Source organism: Microtus oregoni, unplaced genomic scaffold (genome assembly GCF_018167655.1).
Source record: "Microtus oregoni isolate MIOR12 unplaced genomic scaffold, Mior012 000015F_ref0000493, whole genome shotgun sequence".
In the NCBI taxonomy this organism is placed as follows: domain Eukaryota; kingdom Metazoa; phylum Chordata; class Mammalia; order Rodentia; family Cricetidae; genus Microtus; species Microtus oregoni.
This window is the reverse complement of record NW_024543074.1, coordinates 29,596,972-29,619,063: the sequence shown is the minus strand read 5'-3', so window position 1 is coordinate 29,619,063 and position 22,092 is coordinate 29,596,972. Positions and strand designations below refer to the sequence as shown.

At 49.5% G+C, this 22,092-nt stretch overlaps 1 protein-coding gene across 3 annotated transcripts; it reads right to left on the bottom strand.

Annotated features, from left to right (window-relative positions):
- Positions 1 to 7,150: 7,150 nt before the first annotated feature.
- Positions 7,151 to 21,730, bottom strand: Arhgef15 (Rho guanine nucleotide exchange factor 15). Of its 3 annotated transcripts, none has more exons than XM_041664761.1 (16): positions 21,669 to 21,730; positions 19,246 to 19,904; positions 18,654 to 18,986; positions 18,354 to 18,408; positions 16,640 to 16,698; positions 16,350 to 16,561; positions 16,103 to 16,263; positions 15,840 to 15,992; positions 15,156 to 15,285; positions 11,825 to 11,899; positions 11,626 to 11,718; positions 11,388 to 11,548; positions 11,134 to 11,286; positions 10,696 to 10,778; positions 10,483 to 10,587; positions 7,151 to 8,717 (listed from the first exon to the last, which is right to left on the bottom strand). In XM_041664761.1, the coding sequence occupies exons 2-16, from the start codon at positions 19,853 to 19,855 to the stop codon at positions 8,566 to 8,568; spliced, it is 2,535 nt and encodes an 844-aa protein (XP_041520695.1). In that variant the 5' UTR covers positions 19,856 to 19,904; positions 21,669 to 21,730; the 3' UTR covers positions 7,151 to 8,565. The 3 variants fall into 3 exon arrangements, with proteins under 3 accessions (XP_041520695.1, XP_041520694.1, XP_041520696.1); XM_041664760.1 differs by lacking the exon at positions 21,669 to 21,730 and adding an exon at positions 20,737 to 20,860; XM_041664762.1 differs by lacking the exons at positions 7,151 to 8,717; positions 10,483 to 10,587; positions 21,669 to 21,730 and adding an exon at positions 20,737 to 20,860 and having other exon boundaries at positions 11,134 to 11,237.
- Between the last annotated feature and the right edge of the window lie 362 nt (positions 21,731 to 22,092).

The following is a 22,092-nucleotide window of genomic DNA, read 5'->3' as shown; positions in this document are numbered from 1 at the left end:
ACTGCCGTGGAATATTGCTGGGGAGCAGTGAGATGGGGGATGGGCTGTGGATTCAGCTCCAACCCTTCCTCGAAGTTCTATTCCTCTGGCTCCAGCCCCCTAACTGTGGATCAGACAAGATGCCTCTTTCCTGGCTGCTGCCTCCCTTTACCCAAGGTGATGATTTCTGAGAGAGCCCATTTCTCTTCCCTAACCCCAAAGGCTCACTGACAGGGGAGGAGAGGGAGAAAGACATGCCTCTAGGGAAAACCCCAGTCCCTCCTTCCTTCTTGGACCGCTCCTCCAAACCTGTGTCAACCTTCCCACTACTTCCCCAGCCTCTCCCCTCTCCCTGTCTCACCTTTCTATGAGTTCCAGACAGCAATGGTCAGCAGGCTCTCCCTTCACTCCCTCTTTATCTAAGCAGGAACTTCCTATGGAGCCCAGACTGGCCTGGACCTCCCTATATATCTCAGGATGACCGAATTAAAAAAATAAATAAATAAAAAGGAAAGGACATGACTGGTCCTAGATATGGTGGAGGAGAAAGTTTATTGTAGATAAAAGGGAGAGTGTAGGCAGAGACAGGGACCTCTGGGAGAATCCAGAGTGTGATGAGACATGGGGAGGAGAAGGGAGAGGGGAGAGAAGGGAGAACCAAGCCCAAAAGACAAAGGATAACCAAAATGGCTATGTTATATAGGAAAAGGCAGCCTAGTCCCTGAGCTGGAGAAGTTGGAGGTGGGGTGGGCAATGAATATAGGGGCTGAGGGGTGCTGGAAGAACCTGGCAGCCAGTGTCTGCTGTGATGTGTTAAATGGGCAGCACAGACATTTATCCTGGTTTGAGACCTGACAGTGACCTCATAGCAATCCCTTTACCTCTGCCTCCCAAGATGCTGCTGCTGCTGCTGCTTCTTCTTCTTCTTCTTCTTCTTCTTCTTCTTCTTCTTCTTCTTCTTCCTCCTCCTCCTCTTCTTCCTTCTTCTTCTTTCTCCTCCTCCTCCTCCTTCTTCCTTCTTCTTCTTCCTCCTCCTCCTTCTTCTTTCTTCTTCTATTTCTTTTTATGCGCACTGGTGTTTTGACAGCATGTATGCCTGTGTGAGGGTGCCAAATCTTCTGGAGTGGAGTTATAGATGGTTATGACATCTACAACTGGAATTATAGATGGTTTCCTGTCATGTGGGTGCTGGCAAATGAACCTGGGTCCTCTAGAAGAGTAATCGGTGCTCCTAACCTCTGAGTCATCTCTCCAGCCTCATCCTCGGCTTCTTTACTACTTTTCTTCTCTGTACAGAATGAAGGTAGACCTGAGGTGTCACATAAACTGACACCTCTTGAGTATATGCACACATCTCCTCCTTGTTAGAATATACCCGTGTTCTCCTGAGAATTAATACTAACTGGTTTTCTTTCTGTGCGGTTACACTCTTGGATCTCTTCTTTTTTTGTTTGTTTCGGCTTTTGTTTTTGTTTTTCAAGACAGGGTTTCTCTGTGGCTTTGGAGCCAGCCTGGAACTAGCTCTTGTAGACCAGGTTGGCCTCGAACTCACAGAGATCTGCCTGCCTCTGCCTCCCGAGTGCTGGGATTAAAGGCATGTGCCACTGCCACCCGGCTGATCTCTTTTTTCTTTTTCTGTTCCTAGCATTGTCTTCAGGACCCACTTGTGGCTCCTCCAGCTCCAGGTGGTACCTTCGGCATGCTCGTGATGCAGCTGCACAGCCTCCCCCCCTCCCCCCCCCCCCCCGCCCCTCAGTCTATTCATCTGGAAAGCAGACAGTAGGCTTGTCTCAAGGACTCCATTGACTTCTGAGTGAGGTAAAGAACTGAGCCCTTGCTGGCTCCCAGGATATGATGTTGTTTCTGTTAAATTCCATTTATAGTTGTTTTGAAAGTCTCACCAGCAAACAGAGAAAAGGCACAAGCACAGAGGACAATTCCTGGCCAAATCCTTGTGTATTAGTTACTGCAACAGAGTTCAGTGAGTGTAAGCAAAAGAAGTGTTAACTCCAAACCTCAAGGTTAATCCAATCGGGGACTTCGTCCTCCAACCCTGACCTCCCCACTTCCCTGAGTAGCCTGGTGCCTCTCTGTGTGCACACGGTGAGAAACCCAAGCTGTGCCTCTACCACTCATAGCCCTTATAGTGGAAAATTCTCTCTTTCTTCTGTAGCCCTGTGGGGATAAGGGCTGTCCTCAGAACAGCCAGCCAATCCGAGGCTGAGCCCTGAAGCTGCCAGGTGGGGACAGCCCTTACATGCAGGGGCTATCCAGATTTAGATGGTCGCTCTGCAGAGCCAGAGATAGTCAGTGTTGTCAGATCCTTTGGGGGGGTTCCTCAAATTTCCAAGCCTTTCTAATAATAACAAGCAGGTCTCACAGCAACTCCTGGAAGACTCTTGGAAATGTGTTTCCGGAGAACACACTCCTGGAAGATTATGCCATAAATACCACTTTTTATAGAGCTTACAAATAGCACCACTAGACACAGCACGGTTTACACACACACACACACACACACACACACGCACGCACGCATACAAGCACACACGTGCACGCACACACGTGTGCATACGTGCACGTAAACACATCATTGCACAGTATTTTTTTTCAAAAGCAGTGGAAAATAAGCAAAAGTATCCTACGATGGTGCCTTTTCAGAAGAGGCAGAAGAGAGGACCAAGCGGCCACCCGGGCATGTGCACGCAATTGCTAATAGGCTAGTTCTTGGGTGACGTGGCAGGCACTCACACACAGAGACTATTGATTATTGAGATTTATTTGTTTTTATTTTATGTGTATGAATGTTTGGTCTGCATGTATGTATGTGCGCATCTGGTGTTCTCAGAGGTCAGAAAGGGGCATCAGATCCCCTGGAACTGTTGCTACAGATGGCTGTGAACCACCATGTGTGTGCTGAGAATTGAGCCCAAATCATTCTGAAGAGCAGCCAGTGTAAACCACTAAGCCACCCCTCCAGCCCATAATTTAAAAAAAAAATTTAATTTTTCAAGACAGGGTTTCTCTTTGTAACTGTCCTGGAACTCGTTCTGTAGACCAGGTTGGCCTTGAACTTACAGAGATCCACCCACCTCTGCTTCCCAAGTGCTGGGATTAAAGGTGTGTACCACCACCGCCCAACTAAAAAGAACCGTAATCATTGTTGTTCAGAGGAACAGCAAGATGGCTCAGTATGTAAAGGCACCTGCTGCCAAGCCTAAAGACTTGATTCTGAATTCTATGGCCCACACAGTAGGAGAGAACCAACTCCCATAAGTTGTTTTCTGACCACACTTACTCATGCAGAGTGATGGAGAGAGAGAAAGAATAAAATGATAAAATGTAACTTAAAAATAAATATATGTGGGTGCTGGAGTGATAGCTCAGTAGTTAAGAACACATGCTGGTCTTCCAGAGGACCCAGGTTCAATTCCCAGATCCCACACAGCAACTTATAATTGTAACTTCAAGATCTGACACCTCTAAACAAGCAAACATGCAGGCAAAACACTAATGCACATAAAATAAATAAATGTAATTTAAAATTTTTAAGAATTACCTTTCCAAAGGTAACTGAAAACAGCTCAGGCCAAGAATGCACCCATCATCCCTAGGCAGGGTAGATGAAGGCAGGGCATCAGAAACCCAAGATGGTCCCTGGCTACGTAATGAGTTTGAAGCTTTCTGAGCCTACAGGAGACCCTGTCTCAAAAGCCAAGAAAAAACCCAAGCATATTTCCACACATCTTTAATCCCAGCACTGAGGAGAAAGAGGAGGGTGGATCTCTGGGAATTGGAGGTCAGTCTGGTAGACATCGCAAGTTCCAGGCCAGCCAGGGCTACATGGCATGACCCTATCTAAAAAAAAAAAAAACGAGGGGGGTGGGGGTGTGCAGGAAAGAAAGAGGACATTTCAAGAGAGGAAATGTAATCTTAGCGGCTTCCAGCTTAGCGGCAGAAGGTTTATGTAGTCACAATACATAAGGTAAACACTGGTGGATGGATTTCCACTCTTAGCATCAACAGACAGACAAAGCTTGGAAAATAAAATAAGGACAGACACAAGTAAACACAGCAGCCTCCACATTACCCAATAAAAAGACTGAAAGAGTAAAACAAGGAGAGTGGGGAAGGGATAGATGGCAGATTCAGGCTCAGTGAATACATTTCCTAATTTTCTCAACCCCTGACTGGAGTAAGTCACATATCCTATAACAAGAGCTGGACATTTTTTCTGTAAAGTCCAGATAATAAATAAGCAGGTAGCTGGGTGATGGTGGCACACGCCTTTAATCCCAGCACTCAGGAAGGCAGCGGCAGGCAGATCTCTGTGAGTTTGAGGCCAACCTGGTCTACAGAGTGGGTTCCAGGACAGCCAGAGATACGCAGAGAAACCCTATCTCAAAAAACCAACCGACCAAACAAACAAACAAATACTCGGGGCTGGAGAAATGGCTCAGCAGTTAAAAGCACTTACTGCTCTTTCAGAGCATCCAGGTTCAGTTCCCAGCACTTGCACGATAACTCGCAGTTGTGACTCCAGTTCTAGGGAATCCAATGCTTCTTTTATTTATTTATTTATTTATTTATTTATTTATTTATTTATTGGTTTTTCGAGACAGGGTTTCTCTGTAGCCCAATGCTTCTTTTGACATTCACAAGCTACTCTACACAGATGGTGCCCAGACATACACTCAGGTACACCCCCCCCACACACACACACACACATACACTCTCTCTTAAGCTTTTTGAGTAAGTCTCTATAACTACCCAACTTGGTTAATGTAGTCTCGAAGTCATCACAGACAGCTGTTCCAATATATAAAACGTAGTTTTATAGCCTGGGACTATACTCTGTCCTCCCCAATCCTTTGTGTAACCTCCAGCTCCCAGTGGGATTAGGCTCCAATTGTCCTGGTTGCCTCCGGTTTTGATAGCCCTGGTTGATCTTTGGCCCGTTCCCGTCTCCCTTCCTGATGTCTCTCTTAACTGTGTCACGGGTTCACCTCCCCCCGTAACTTCCTACACTCTGATCTTTGTCTAGTGATCCTGCTTCTGAGGAAATCCGAATAATGACATGCCACTTTTTAAAATGCTGTACTAGCTAATGCACAGAGGCATGGCTCTGTGTGGGTACAGGAAATGCAATTTATTTATTTATTTTAAAGCCTATGAAATGCAATTTAGAAAACACACACACACACAGGAACAACTCAATTTCTTTTTGAGCAGAATGAGCTTCCACACTGATTTTGTGTGGCCTCTATTTTACGCAGCTTCTACTCAGACTTAAAACCAAGGGTAAAGTTAAGATTTTCTCCCTCTATGTCAGATAAACTTAGATGACTTTCCCCAGCTTGTACTTTTAAATATCTTGTAAATAAATATATAAATACTGGCTTTTCCTATCTTAAGCTTCAGGTCTCCTAACTTAAACTGGCTTTTTTAGGCTCCATTGGAGGACCCTAAAAGTGGATTCACCTGGGCATATATTTCTGCAGGATTTATAAAAATCAGGCCAGGTTTGGTAGGTCACGTCTGTAATCACAGGACTTGGGAACCTGAGGCAGGAGGAGTGCTGTGAGTTAGAGGTCATACACAGAGGGAGACACTGTCTTAAAAACAAACAAGCAAAACCCAAAAAAACAAACTAACAACAACAACAAGCAAAAAAACAAAAACAAAAACCCAAAAGCTAGGTATAGTTGTTATGTACCTTTAACCCCAGCACCCAGGAGGCAGAGACAGGAGGATCTCTGTGAGTTTGAGGCCAGCCACCCTGGTCTGTATAGAGTGTATCAGACCAGCCAAGTGACATAGTGAGACCCTGCCTAAAAAGAAAAACAAAACAAACAAACAAAAAGAAACGCAATCAGTTATTGAGCTCTAACTGAAGGAAGATGAGTTAAGGAAGCTTTCGGCTCACCTTTAGTGACTACGGTAAGTGGACTTCAGTGATCCCCTGCTTTTGCTATTCATGTGTTTATATAAGAGGTATTGCCTTTTGAATACACACTTAGTGATTGAAGTGTGTGTGCGTGTGCCTGTGTGTGTGAGACACAAGCAGTCTGGCTGGCCTCAGACTTTCTGTTAAGTCAGCCTTGGACTCTGGATCTTCTTGCCTCCACCTCACCAGTGCTGGGATTCGGATCAGTACCACCGCACCTCACTTAGTGATTAGGTTCTAATGAATGGCCAAACTGATGGGCGGCATGGCCGCTACTCGGTTAGTGGGGGAACTAAATGCCGCCAACAAGTCGGTGGGTTTGGAAGCAGATTCTTCACATGAGAACCCAGACCCTAGGTTATCTGCTCGACTCCGCTTGGCTTGACCAGGGCTATTTTGAGCTCCATTCTGGTTCAGATCTTGTTTGCTTGGTTTATTTGAATCTTGCTAGGAGCTCAGGATGACACTGAACCAAAGACTACCCTGCTTAACCTTCTAAATGCAGGGAGTCCATACCTGTGCCACCATCTCCCACCGGTTTGGATCTTAAATGTCCCCTGAAAGGCATATATTGAAGGCGTAGTTGAGGTAGGTGGTGGGAGGAACCTTTAGCACATGGGGTCTAATGAGAGCATGCCTTTGAAGGGGATATTGGAACCTCAATCATTCCTCCTTTGGTTCCTATCCCTTACAAGCTGTGTTTGTCTGGGTGCTCTGGTCACACCAAGCAAAGCCAAGTGAGGCCGGACAGTCATCACAGGACTGTTCTGGATTACCTTGTCTGCTTTCCTGGTAGGCTAGAAGCAGGGAAGAACAGCTAAGGTGGTCTGTGGAGTTTATGACCAGGAGGCGGTCAATAAGCAGGCGCAGAATGGAATCAAACACAGAGACACGTGGCTAGTCGATGAAAGGCCCTTGTTGGTGACACTGTGCTCTGATCTCTTACTGTACCCTCTACACCGCTCCAGCTGTGCTGAGCCTACCCTGCCTTCTTTTCCAGCCTGCAGCAGCCCCAGCTGCAACTGCTCGAGTCCACCACAGGCACAGATCTTAGGAAGCTGTGCAGAGGCCGACACACTCCGAGCAGGCCTTGCTCCGGGTCTCTAACCCTAGTTCCAGTGGAACTGACGCACCTGTTCTTGGCACCGCTGCAGCCAGCCCTATCCCCATATAAAGCCATTGTTCATAGACCATTGCCCGCTCAAGCCTTGATGAGCCTCGGGGTAATGCCACCAACGTTTATTGAGAGTTTCCCATGTGGTTGGCACTTTTCTGGGTGAAAGTTGTGGACATGCCAAGTGCCCTTCTGCCTTCAAGTCCCCAGAGTCATTCCACCTCCCACAGCCACCGAGGCAGGTTCTGTCTGGGCAGGTTGTCATAGATGAAGGAAGAGCACTGCACAGTTGTGAAGAGGGAGCCTTTGCCCAGGCTTGAGCTCCAACCCTAGCAATTGTCTGTCCTACTGTGGTAGCCCTCACCTCTCCAGCATGAGGACAGGTTCTCAGCAGCTGAAACTGGTTGAGGCTCAGAAATGCCACCAGCTCTCTACTCCCTCCACCGAGCTGGCCCTCTGAGAGGATCAGGTTAGATGAAGATTCCCCAGAATGGACGCTGGCTGGCCTGGGACTCGTTCTGCAGCCTGCTGCTGAGGCTGGCTGACGTGATGACAATTCAAGTTGGGAGATATGCAGAGAGGCACGGAATATGGAGGTCAGTGTTTGGGATAGGAAAATACCCAGACTGCAGAGGTTCTTTCATCCCATCTACTTAGTTCCTCAGCGACGTGCCAGACCACTGACTGCTTCAACTGTCATGGAACCCAGGAGGACCCAAGAGACCCAGAATCCATGGCTCTCATCCATGGCCCTGGCCTCTGACCAAGCTATACTCAGCACTCTCTTTAGAACTCAGGCCAAATGTCTTCTTGGGAGAAAAATAACAAGGAAAAAAAAAAAGAAAAAAAGAAATGACGTTTCCAGTCACTGACATGAGTGGTTGTCTCTCTCTCTCTCTCCCTTTCTCTTTCACACACACAAACACTGCATTCAGCAGAACTGCCTTCCTAGATACATATACACATGAACGTGTACACTTGTCCTCTGAGACACACTCTGGATTCTTCTGGAACAAAGGAAGTGGTTTGGAAGGGAATAGGAAGTAGTCCAGAAACAGAAGGATTAGATTAATTTAACGCTTTCTATACTCAAAGGGTAGGATCAGTGGCTTCTGCAGAACCAAGTAGAATGACTACTGGTCTCTTGGGTCCAAACCACCATCTTCTTTGGCTGAATGAGCTCCTACCCATCCCTGTTGTCTTCAGGACTGCTCCGGTAACACCATTTCTCAATGCATTGCCCAGCTTCTTCCTTGGTGACAGTCGACAGCCAGGGTCTCAACCTTGGACACTGTGCTGTCTCCATTGGCAGCACATCAAGCCATCCTCATTCTTCCCTGCTGTGGGCTCAGATGGCCTGTTTCATTAGCTGCTCGGTCCTGAAGCTCTAGCTCTGTTGGTGCCACTAGAGGTAGTGTTTCCATTGACAGCAAACAGACGGTGGAGGGATACGGATAGATGGGCAGACTTCGTCTTCTACATGCTGTTGCCAGTGTCCCAGTCTGTGCCCTCTCCCTAGCCTGCCTTAGGGCTGAGGGGTGTCAGAAGTGCCTGGAGAGGGTCCCACAGCCTCAAGGAGCTTCTGATGCTGGCGAAGATGCTTCCTCCTTTCGTGTTCTCCAGTGACTTCACACACCAACTGGGCAGGGAAGGCTCCAGGAAGCCCTTTAAGCCAACCTGGGGAAAGAAAAATAGGCTTGTGGGGAGCAGGGGCCGAGGTCTGGTGGCTGGGAAAGCAGGCCCTCTGGGGTCTCAGGTCATGGTGGGTTGGGAAGTAGTGGAGAAGCAGAGTCGAGCATTCAAACTCAGTTACCACCTCCCTCAGAAGCATCTGGAAGGGGCTGTGGCAGTTCTAGATCAGGTCCTGTCATGACTGCTCTTGTTACCTCAATCAGAAGAACTTCTGGGCTTGAGAACTGGCTCAGAAGTTAAGAGAAATTGGTGTTCTTCCAGAGGACCCAGGTTCGATTCCCAGCACCCACATGGAAACCCACAACCATCTTTAACTCCAGTCTCCAGGGACTCTTCTGACCTCGGCAGGCACCAGGCACACACGTGTGCACAGACATGCATGCAGGCAAAACACTCATACATATAAAATAATAAAAAGATAAATCTAAAAAACAAATAATAAAAATAAATCTAAAAAAGAATTCTTGCAAGGGGCTTCAGGATCTTATCTGTTATTCCCTGTGACCACATTTGTTTCCAGCTCCTCTTCTGGATCAGTCTAGGCACACTGGCCTCCCTGCAGCTCCTCTTCTGGATCAGTCTAGGCACACTGGCCTCCCTGCAGCTCCTCTTCTGGATCAGTCTAGGCACACTGGCCTCCCTGCAGCTCCTCTTCTGGATCAGTCTAGGCACACTGGCCTCCCTGCAGCTCCTCTTCTGGATCAGTCTAGGCACACTGGCCTGCCTGCAGCTCCTTTACTGCACACCAGGTCCTGGGCCTTCGCTCAGCTCATGCCCTCCAGCTGGTCTACTCTTCCTCCAGGCACTGAACACCTAGACCGAGCACCCTGTCAGGCTCACACATTGCCTCCTAGTGAGGTCTGTCTCACCTGACTATTTGAGATCCTACCAAACCCCAGAACTCCCTCCTGCCTTACTCCATGCTTTTTCCAGGGCACTTATCCCCTTCTAACATACATAACATATTATTTATGCTTACTTATCCCATTTAGACTTGTTTTGTTTGAGACAGTGTCTTGGTATCTAGTTGTAACTGGTTCAGAATTCACTATAAAACTCAATCAAACAGAAATCCTCCTGCCTCAACCTCTCCAGTACTGGGACTACACATATGGGCTGTAAAAAATGAGTTCCTATTACTGGAATTCTTTTTCTTTCTTTTTTTTTTTTTTTAAGGAAGGGTCTCATCCAGGCAGTGGTGGTGCATGCCTTTAATCCTAACACTTGGGAGGCAGAGGCAGGCAGATCTCTGTGAGTTCAAGGCCAGTCTGTTCTACACAGCGAGTTTCAGGACAGCCAGGGCCACACAGTGAGACACAGGATCAGAGCCCAACCAACATCAGCGCCCCCATGCCCGGCCACTTAGCCTTTATTGTCTGCTCCCTCTGTTAGGAAGTATACTCCAGCGGGGCGGTGGTGGCACGGGCCTTTAATCCCAGCATTTGGGAGGCAGAGGCAGTTCCGTGAGTTCAAGGTTAGCTTGGTCTACAGCGTTAATTCCAGAACAGCAGAACAGGTTCCAAAGCTACAGAGAAACCCTGTCTCGAAACCACCATCCCCTCAAAAGAGTATACTCCAGGGCTGCGGGGTGTAGCTCAGTACAGCACTAGCCTATCACGTGTAAGGCCCTGAACTCAATCCCAGCGCTGCCAGGGGAGAAATGCTTATATCAGCAGAGCTTAAAACACTGTGCTTGGCTCATGGTGCTCAGTGAATATTTGCTGAGTGAGTACATGAAAGGCTCTCTCACCTTCAGGATTCTTGTGGGGATGCTTGTGGGGGGGCTTGGAATCCAGGCTTTGCCCCTCTGTCTTGGAAGGTGTGGGTGACTCTGAACTCAGCTCCTGGGAACACTCTGGTGGAGAAAGGGTAACACTACAGTGGGATCCCCTTTCTTTTCAGTTGTTATCCCATATCCCCCTTAGGACTCACATTTTCCCTCCTCCTCCTGGGAGATACTTACCACAGTCTTCATAGATGGTGTCTGGGGAACAGGGAAGGGGACCTGGGGTGGGAAAAGCCCCCAGCCAGCGCTGCATGTCTGACCTAGTGGTGAACATAGGAGGTTCACAGTTGACCCAAGAACACTCCTTGGGGATAAAATAGGGGCCATGGAGGACAGAGAGGAGCAATAGAATATAGAGAGATCAGGTGACCGTCCTAGGGTGGCTTGCTTATTTGCGGGTTTTGACAAGGCTGCTCAGGCAGGCCTCAAACTTATGGTCCTCCTGCCGACTTCAGCCTCCCCAGTGCTCAGATTATAGAGGTATGCCACCATGTTGGTTTATTCTCTCCTGCAGTGCCGGGGCTGAATACAGGGTCTCATGCATACTGGGCAAGCTCTCTACCACTGAGCCACATCCCCCAACCCCCAAGAGTGTTTTCTAGAGTCATGACTCACAGTGAGGCGGCTTGGAGTAGCCTGTGGGTGGGGCGACCCTGGTGGTTGCTTAGAAGGGAGAGGCGAAATGTAGGGGGTCCAGATGGGTCAGGAACCTGCTGGGCCTGCACCAGGGAGCGATGGGCATAGTCCAGAACCTGCAACCGCTGCCCACTACCCAGGGAAGAGGGCGTTCAGAGGAGAGCAGGTGCGTCCCGCTAGTTGCCTTTTCTCCACTCTAGCTTGGGCTTGCTCCCCTCCCACGCAGGACCCACCTCTTGGGCTGAGTGATAAGCAGCAGATCGCTGAAGAGCAGCAGGCAGAGGGGAGTGAAGCGGGGGCGGGAGGTGAAGAGCACACCCCCCCTCCGACATCCCAACTCTGTCAGCTCCCCCTGTAATTCCAGGCGCCGTGACCAGGAGACCAGGGGTAGAGCCTGAGAGGAGAAAAAGAAGGGTTTAGCCTTGCAGCATGGTGAGGAAAGGCAAGACGGAGAGTCTGGGCAGAACTAACCTTGACCTTGTGGAAACGCAACCTTTGGGTGAGGCGGATCAGTTCTTCTGTCTGCTTCATGCGCCCCACCTCAGCGCTGCAGCGCTCAATGATCTGGTGAGGGGAACTGAGTCACCCATCCCAGCCAGCAGCCCCCTGCTCCCTTCCACTTCCCCTCTACCACTTGGCATCTTCCCTCCTCGGCTTCCATCCTGCCCACCTTGCTCACGGCACCCAGGGCCTTCTGAGCGTTCTCCTGGCGACTGGACCCCTCCTCTGTCTGGCCCAGGATGTTCTGGAAAGAAAGAGGGAAGGGTGACTGAGATCTCCCGTTGCCCTGAAATTCTGAGGCACTGTGGACTCGGCCCAGCTTTGCCAAATGTTCCATTCAGGATTCACAGGTCTCCCAAGATACCCCTCAGCAAGGCCATGAGACCTACCGCTTACCAGCTGCCAGAGCCTGAGCAAAGTCCTGTTTCTTGCTGCTCAGAGCCTCAGTTTCCCCACTTATAAGATGCAGCTGATATCTATTTAGTACATTAATAATATTGTGAGGATTCGAGGTGATATTTAAAGAGGACTTAGCACAGTCCTTGGCACACCATAAATGCTTGGTGGGGGTTCTTTTTAAAAAAAAAAAATAATTACTAGCCTAACAAAATAGCAGGGCAGTTAGAAATGCCTGGATTTCTGCATTTTTGCTAAGCAGCCCTGGCTGGCCTTGAACTCTAAATCCTTCCGTCAACCCTCGCAAAGCTGGGATAATAGGCATGCACCACCACTTCTGGCCCCATCCATTATTTTTGCATGGCCTAGGCCAAGTTACTGAAACTGCACCCAGTTTCCTCCTTATAAAGTCATGTAAATAACGGTTCCTGGGCCGGGCAATAGTGGCGCATGCCTTTAGTCCCAACCCTGAGGAGGCAGAGGCAGGCAGATCTCTGTGAGTTCAAGGCCACCCTGGTCTACAGAGTGAGTTCCAGGACAGTGTCCAAAGCTACAAAGGAAACCCTGTCTCAAAAAAACAAAATAAATAAATAAATAAATAAATAAATAATGGCTCCTGCTCTCATACACTGTACACACCTGTTATCCCAACACTAGAAGCTGAGGCAGAAGACTGCAAGTTTGAGGCTGGCCTGGGCAGTGAGTTTTAAAACAAATAAATAACAACAAAAACAAGCAAACAAAAAAAAAACAGCAACAAAAAGAGAAACCAACTGTCTCATAACAAAGAAAGAGAAAAAGAAGACAATAGCAGCAGCAGCATCTAGTTGAACACTCTTTGTACTAAGATTTCAGTACTGGAGCTGGAGAAATAGCTCAGCAGTTAAGAGCATCAGCTGCTCTTCCAGATGTCCTGTGTTCAATTCCCAGCACCCACATGGTGGCTCACAACCATCTATAATGGGATCTGTTTGATGTGGGATGCCCCTCTGCATGCTGTGAATGTTTTATTACCATTATTAATAAAGAAGCTGGCCGGGCGGTGGTGGCGCACGCCTTTAATCCCAGCACTCGGGAGGCAGAGGCAGGCGGATCTCTGTGAGTTCGAGGCCAGCCTGGTCTACAAGAGCTAGTTCCAGGACAGGCTCCCAAACCACAGAGAAACCCTGTCTCGAAAAACCAAAAAAAAAAAAAAAAAATAAAGAAGCTGCTTTGGCTTCTGGCAGGGCAGAATAGAGCTAGGCAGGAAATCAAAGCTGTAGGGAGGAAAAAAGAAGGCGGAGTCTGGGAGATGCCAGCTGCTGTGGAAAAGCAAGATGTGAGGTAGAAACCACAAGCTTTGTTTATTTGTTTTTTTTTGGTTTTTTTTTTTTTTTTTTTTGGTTTTTCGAGACAGGATTTCTCTGCGGCTTTGGAGCCTGTCCTGGAACTAGCTCTGTAGACCAGGCTGGTCTCGAACTCACAGAGATCCGCCTGCCTCTGCCTCCCGAGTGCTGGGATTAAAGGCGTGCGCCACCACCGCCCGGCCGAAACCACGAGCTTTGTGATAAAACATGGAATAATACAAATGGATTAATTTAAGTTGTAAGGACTAGTTGATAATATGCCTGAGCTAATAAGCCAAACATTTTTAATTAATATTAAGCATCAGAGTGGTTATTTGGGAACTGGTGGGCAGAAAAGAACCCTCCAGTTACATCTGATACCCTCTTCTGCCTATCTTCATGCAGATAGAGCACTCAGAGGTAAAATAAATAAATAAATAAATCTGAGAGGAAAAAAAGATTCCAGTACTGCCAGGCACGGGGTGCACACTTTTAATTCCAGCACTCTAGTGGTGCTGGTGAAGATCTCTTGGAGTCAGGCCAGCCTGGAATACATAGCAACATAGCACGCCAACCATAACTACATAGTGGGATTTTTGTCTAAAAAAGAAAAAGAAAGAGAAAATTCCAAAACTGGAGGAGGGAGCTAGAGAGATGGCTCAACAGTTAAGAGCACTCAATACTCTTTCAGAGGACCCGAGTTCAGTTCCCAGCATGTACAGGGTAGCTCACAACTGTCTGTAACTCCAGCTCCAGAGGATCCAGTTCACGTTTCTAACCTCCATTGGCACCAGGCACGGATACATACATGCAGGCAAAACACACACATAAAATCAAAACATAAAAATCTTTTTTTTTTTCTTCAAGGCAGGGTTTCTCTGAAGCTTTGAAGCCTGTCCTGGAACTCATTCTGTAGACCAGGCTGGCCTCAAACTCACAGAGATCCACCTGCCTCTGCCTGTAGAGTGCTGGGGTTAAAGGCGTGTGCCACCACTACCCGGCTCATATAAATCTTTTTCAAAATTCCCATACTAGGTGAAAGGTGTTTCTCTGGCTCAGAGGGTAACAGTTTTTGTGGGACCTACATAGAGAAATCCAGAACTGGCTCCTGCAATGACTTAGCAGGGAAGGCATTTTGCAGTCATTCCTAAAGACCTGAATTTGATCTCCGGATCCAGGTGATGAAAAAAGCAAACTGACTTCTGCACATTGTCCTCTGACTTCCATGTACACACACACACATAAATAGATATAAAAAAATGTTTCGTAAAACCCCCTTTTTCCCTCAGTATTATTCCAGTAAGGAACTTTTTCATTTATTTAAATTTTATTTAGTTAGTGGCACTGGAGAGCATATCCAAGGCCTAGTCTAGTACACTCTAGGCAAGCTGTCTACCACTAAGCTACAGTGTTCAACCCCGACGTATAGCCACCATAAAAATTGAATTTTATAGACACACTATAAATCTGCGTATTTACCATGGCCCTTTGAAGTCCACAATCACTGGAATATCTAAGGTTTATTTTTTCATTCCTCCCCAAACCCACTGCTTGTACCTTTGGAGATCTCAGTTAGTTAGAGACTGAGCCAAAGAAAGTCTAGACGGTTCTTTCTGCTCCCCAGAGGCGTTTAGGGAGCTGAGGTTGGAAGAGGTCTCCCTGAGAGAAAGTCTGTGATGATGGTGGGATAGGAAGTGATGATAACTAGACCAGAGGCCTTGGAGAGAGTTTCCATCGCAGAGTTGGTAGGACGGAACAGGCACCAGGCCAGAACAGTACCTGCAGCAGCATCCGGAGCCGGGTGATTCGCTGGAAGGGCAGTAGCAGGAAAGATGGCAGTGGGAGCCGCTCACATTTGGGGAGGCTCTGCAGCCTACGCAGCTCCGCAGAGAAGCGCACGTTAGTGTCCCTGTCAAGAAAGCCCAGATGCCTAGGAGTTCCCTGAAGTAGGGGCCTCAACCCTCCAGCCAGCTCTGGTCTCAGACTTAACATGACTTCATAGGTTCCTCCAACTCTGAGATACAGAAGTCCCCCGTCTCTGTAGTTTTGTTTTCATAATTTCAATTACCCGGCACCATTAAATGGAACATTCCAGAAACAATTTGTACGTTTTGAAATGAATATCTTTCTGACTAGCAACGGTGCCCCACCCTATCTCATCTGGAACACTAATAATTCCTTTGTCCAGTGTATTCGTGTCCATATACTACACACCTTAGTAGCTGTCCTATCTGTATTATGGAGCTGTGTTCTCATTATCTTTAATTTACTTACTAATGTCCACCACGTGCAAGAGTAGTGATGCTGACAATTTTATTACATTATATTGCTCTAGTTTTTCTATTTTGATTAGCCACTGTTAATCTCATACTGGGCCTAATTTATAAATCATTATCTTGCAGATGGATGTATAAGGCTAGTACTATCCACCAGTGGTCTTGGAACACAAACCACTGTACTCACATAAGGCGGCTATAGGTCTCCTCCTGATACTGTTGGTTCCGTACATAATCCACATACACTGAGAAAGGACCAACCGCATGGGCATGCACCACATCACACAGGTCGCTGATGTGTGGGGAAGAGCGAACCCGGGACAGTAATGTCCCTAGAAACCTGAAAGCGTAGAGGAGCCAATGAATGGAGGGACAGAAAGTCTGGGAGGAAAGATTTGGGAGAGGGAGAAAGCTAAGGAGGCCCCATTCAGCAGTCCAAGGCCCACTGACCGCTCACTGACACCCTGGACGCGCTGCACGTTGGAGAAAAGTGTGTGGTGATCCCGAGGAGTGAGTGTGTCCCGAAGAGCCCGGCTCAGAACGAAGGTGTCAGTCAGTAGCCTCAGGGAGCGTAGGTAGGAGGCCTCTGAGGTCACCACCTCAAACAGGCTCTAGACAAGAGAGCAGGGCCACAGTAGAGAGCCAGCCACCTCACAGCCAGCCCCTACCCAGGTGAGTCTAGCCCTGTGGTACCCACCTCCTGCATGCGCCTTTCCTGGGGGCTTAGACTCTCTAAGAGACCACTGGCTCGCACAGCCGGGAGCTCCTGCCATAGAGTGTTTCGAGGTCCCGGGAGCCTGGAGAAGGTGGGAGCTTCTCCGGGATTAGCCGGAGAGGGGTTCCCGTCCTCACTCACACCCCACAGCTCCTCTGAGAGCACAGCTGCCCTGTAGGTCTGGTATAAAGGTTCTGGAAGGTAGACAGGGAACATCAGGGAGGGCCAGGGATCAGAACCCTTCCCTCCTGCCTGGCAAAGGAGAGACCTACCATCCTGCAGGGGCAGCTCCCACTGCTGCTCCTTCAACCCCTCCAGCCCTTCCTCATCCCTGTGGAGGAAGAAAAGAAGACATGTGAGATCCATTCTGAGGGTGTGATTCGCAGGATAGCAGAGGAGAGAGATACAGAACTCAAATGCACACTGTGTGGAGGGGGTCCTGAGAGCTCCCAGATCAAACTCCAGATGTTCCTATGTGCCTGTCGGAGGGGAGACCCTCGGCAAAGCAGGCCCCAACCATTCCTGCTTCCTCCGCTACTGTGCAGTCGATACTTCAAGTCCCTCCCTGCAGCCCTCTCACACAGAAGCACTGTCTAGAAGATCTTCTTTGTGGCTTAGTCAAATGCCACATGGTCAAACTCTCACTCCTGTGGCTCACTGGCTCCCCTCTCTTAGTAATCAGCCATTCAGCCATTATCTCAAGCTAAAAGTTGCTGAAGGAAATATTCTCTCTCTCTCTCTCTCTCTCTCTCTCTCTCGTTCTCTCTCGCTCTCTCTCTCTTTGGTTTTTCAAGACAGGGTTTCTCAGTAGCTATGGAGTCAGTCCTGGAACTTGCTCTGTAGACCAGGCTGGCCTCAAACTCACAGAGATCCGCCTGCCTCTGCCTCCCAAGTGCTAGGTAGGATTAAAAGCGTGTGCCACCACCACTTGGCTGTAGTAAATACTTTCTAAACAAATCAGCATACCTGGATTATTACTTCTAATATGAAAACAATCAATCTAAGATGATCAGCAAAACTAGAAAGCATAAGAGATGGCCATGCTTGCCCAACGGTTTTGCCAGCAATCATTTTAATTGAGAGTTTGAAAAGAGACTCAGTGGTTAAGAGCATGTACTACCCATACAGAGGACCTGAGTTTGATTCCCAGCATCTACATCAGGTGGGTCACAACTACCTGTAACTCAGCCTACAAGGGAAGATCCCACTGTTTTGGTCTCTGTAAGTACCTGCAGACACACACACACACACACATACACACACACACACACAAACAATTAAAAATAAATCTTAAACCAGGCAGTGGTAGCACACGCCTTTAATCCCAGCACTTGGGAGGCAGAGGCAGGCAGATCTCTGTGAGTTCAGGGCCAGCTTGGTCTACAAGAGCTGGTTCCAGGGAGGCTAGGACTTTTACATAGAGAAACCCTATCTCAAAAAACAAAACAAAACAAACAAACAAAAACAAAAAACTTAAAAAATAATGTTAATACAGACTCTCAAGAAGATAAGAAAATTAAAGGAGAGCTTGACTCTGCCTTTGGTTTGTTTGTTTGATGCTTTGGTTTTTGTTTTATTTTTGGTTTGTTGTTGTTTTGAAAGTGAACTGTGATATATATCCCAGGCTGGCCTCAACTCCTGATTTTCCTGTCTCAGTCTGCTGAGTGCTGGGATTATAGCCTGTGCCACTAAACCTAGCTTGAGCCCAGAATTTTTGCAATATTATTCCTCAATAACCGCATGGAACAGAACCTAGCTTATTCCTGCTTCTTAGAGAAAGACTCTGAGGCCCAGAAAAAAGAGAATTTATTTAAGGCTGCATAATTAGTGAGGAACAGAGATCAGATTAGAAACCTGGGTTCCTCTGGAGCCCTGCCCCCCCCCCATAATATAGTATTTGTCTGTCCTTGAAGTTAGTCTGTCCTTGCATGAGAGGCAGCGGGAGGTGAGGAGAGGAGTAGGAACATGGTTGGGGGAGTTGAGTACCTTCCCTCCAAGGCCGCAGGAGGAACATTCTGAGGCGCTTCTTCAGGTCTGTCCCCTGGAGAGAGAACTCAGAATGACCAGAGCTAACCTTCAGTCCCCCAGCCCAAGACACTGAGCCCCAGCCCCAGCGAAGACTGACCCCCCTCAGCTCCTGAGCAGCAGCTGGGAGAAATGGGAAAAGCTTGGTAGGGTTGTAGCGGTCCCTCATCCTCCACACTGTGCCCTCAAAGCCCAGAGGCCACTCCAGGCCCTGTCCTCTCTCCCTACCTTCCACGTTCTAACCCTTCCATGTCCTTGTACCTGTCTGGATCCCATCTTCTGAAGGCAGTTCCAGGTCCGGCTGTGGAAGCTCCCCGGAGGGGCTGGTATCCTGCCTGACTCGAGTCGGCTTGGGGGGCTTGAGGGGAGGTAGGAGTTTGCGCTCGGCAGTGGAGCGGTAAGATGTGAGGACGACCGGAGGGTGGCTGATGACCGGTGGGTTGATGCGGGAGCGGGAGGCTCGCAGTGGGGATGCCCGGCAGGGGGCCCTGAGGATGTCGTCAGAACTCCCCACAGGCACCCATCGGAGCTCCAGGCCAGGTTTTGCTACATGGCAGACACAGGGGCAGCATGGAGGGCAGGCCAGGGCAGCGTCTGTAGCAGAAGGGATTGTCTAAGGAGAAAGTTCTTGGGACCTGACTCATCCCTGCACAGACTCTTTCCCCACAAAAAGGACTAACCCCAGGTATCTGTAGATCTCATCTGCCCTGTCTGCAAACGCAGAGAAACACAGAAAACAGATTTCTCAAATACAAAATCTACATTAGAAATGCTAGCCCTTTAGAGTCCCGGTTTTTGAGAACTGAAAACAAAGATGATCCAGCTGTGTTGAGGCTATTCAACATACGCTTACCTGGAGTGCCATTCTCCTGGGACCCATTCCCGGAAGGGATGGCTTGGGGAATCTCTCTCTCCCCATTCACATCCGTGCCCCCTTGGGAGCATCGCTCCAGGGAGTCTGAGGACTGGCTTTTGCCTTCAGCCCCCCATTCAAACTTGCCAGCCAGTCTGCGAACCGTGCCAGGGGCCGAGGCAGAGCCATCCTGGAGGGGCATAGGGAGCGAGGGCAGAGGTGTTCGGGGAGATCCAGAGGGCTTGGGTGGGGGAACTGGAGAGCATGAAGGAGCTGGTTCTGGGGAGACGGAGCGCCGGGACACTGGGCTGGGACTGGGTGTGCTGGAAGGCGAGTCTGGGGAAGTCTGAGAGTCCAGACTAGCTCTGGAAACTGATGGGGGCAGAAGGGCAGGGGGCTTCAGGGAAGATGTTGGGGGCTCCCAGAAGATGGAGGTGCGCATTGAGGTTGATGCATCATTGGGGATTTGAGGAAGTGCTTTCGAAGAGGAGCCGTTTTGGGGAGGCCCCGGGGAGTGTGGAGCCCGATAGCGAGAAGGGGGGCGGGGGCGGATGATCCGAGGGGGCTTCAAGGTAGGGGGCGTTGCTGCAGGAAGGGACTGGGCTGACATCGTCTTCTGAGTGTTTCCAAGGAGGGAGGTGTCCTGTGGAAGTCATCCCCTGAGGAGAATGGAGGGAGAAAGTACTCCTCAGTGTCCCCTGTCCCCCGTGGGTAGACTGAGGCTGCCTAAAACTATGTTTTTGAGTCAAGGGAGAGAAGACTGGTGTGTGGTACACTTCCCTCCCTTCCTCCTCATCACACCTCCTCATTCACCTCTCACCCCTCATCCTGCCCCCTCTCGGACCCTTCTGGGCAGCTTTTCTTTTTTAAGATCAAACTTCTGATCCTCCTGCCTCAGTCTCCGGGGTGCTGCCTTGGCCAGCTTCTCTATCCTTTGACTTCTGCTGCCACAGTCGGGCTAGGGGACATAGTGGGGCTAAGAACAAGCTGTTGGGGAGGACGGAGAGGCAGGGGTAACTGAGGTCAGTAAGATGCCATGCTGGGAACTCAGTTTGCTGATCCAATCATCATGTGTAGGAGTTTATGGGAGTTACTCTGCACTGTTTTTGTAGTCCTGGATGGGTGTGCCCTGGGGGTATGCTGGGGAGCAGTGGGGTCAGCGGTGGCTCTTGATGTGTCGTGTGAGTATAGTGTGCGCGTGCGTGTTCTATGCTATCTGAGTAAAGCATGTGTGTACGAGAGTGTATGTGAACACGCACGCACGCACACACACGTGCAAGCCAGTGCCTGAGCTGAGGGATGTATCACTGTTTCCCTGCTCTGGCTCCCCCTCCCCCTCCCATTTCCCAGTTCCCCTCTCCGGACTCTCCCTTTCCGGATTATTTTTAGTCTCCTTTTCCTGCCATGAAGATTCCTGGAGCCTCTGACCCCAGGAGACCGGAGGCCCCAGCCTGGTCTCTTCTGCTCCCCATCCTCTTATCCCTGCCACACCTGGGTCTGGTCACAGAGAGAAGCTCCAATGGGAGGCTGGGTCCTGCCCAGATGCCTGGGAGGCCGCCGCCACTCCAGGCCAAAGCATCAAAAAACAGCCCTGGAACTGGGACAGAGACCTGGGCTTCTCTTCCTCTTGACAAGGAGGATGAGGACCAGAGCTGGGAACACAAGAGAGACCCTAAATTCTCTGCATGATCAAAATAGCCTTCCGGGTCCCAGCTGAGGTTCTTGAGAAACGACAGACATCAGGGACCCCTTAGGTTGCAGCTCACTCGGTGGCCCCTACACGCTGCCATGAAGCCCCTCATTGGGCAGTGGTCTCCTGCTCCACAGCCTCTGCCCCTTCAGGGAACTCACTCTTCCCCACCCCAGGTACTTACGTTTACTTCCTTCCCCACTCCCAACTCAGGCGTTCAACAGGGCGCAGAGAGTCGGGGCCCCAAGCACTTACCCTCCAGTTCCCTCCACTCTCCGTCACCTCCTAGGGCTGAGTGAGTAGGGGCAGGAAACAGGAATCCGATCCTCCTCCCAACCGGACACCACCACCCCCAACCACACCAGGCTCCACATGCGCACACAGGGCCTAGAGGATGTGAGGAACCCGGCATCCAAGGTGTTGAAGGTTAGAAAAGGCTGGAACCCAGGTATGGAGAGAGAGTTGCTTTGTGTGCACACCCTCACCTGCCCTGCTAAGTGGCGTGGTTGAGGTGAGAATGGGGTGGTCCTAGCAGGCTGGGCTGACAGTGCGCATGCCTATCCCCCTCAGCGAAGGGGTGTCTGGCCATCGCTCCTACCACTTGCTCAACTGTCTGTCTCCCCAAACTCCAACCTATTGCCTTGGTGTGAGCCAACCACACTTGACACAAAGGGAACCTCTCTTCTCCTCCCTCCCACCTGCAAATCCCTCCCACCCCCATCCAGGAATTTACCTTTATGGTTTGGGGTAGTTTCTGTTTTCAGCCTATCTTCCTGGCCCCTTGGAGCACCAAATGCTGCCCAGTGTCTCCAAATAAATATCCCTGTGTCTTTGGGGCGGGAACCGAAGGCCCAGATTTCCATCTCCACAGAGGAAGCCAGTTCCTCAGCCCCACCCAGCCATTGTGTCAGGCCAGGGGTGGGAGTGAGGAGGGAGGTGGGGAAGGGGATCTTCACATTCCCAGGGTGATTTGTTGCTCACTTCTGCATTCCCAGTGTCTCCTCTGGGTCCCGGCTCTGACTCGTTGTCCCACTGGGAGGTTCCCACAGTGATTGGCCCAGAATCAATGTCTGGAGAGAAGAGGAGGCAGGTTGTGGAGTGGCTCCCACCACATACCTTTAGTTTGCTCTCGGATTGGGAAACTGAGTTCCCAGGGC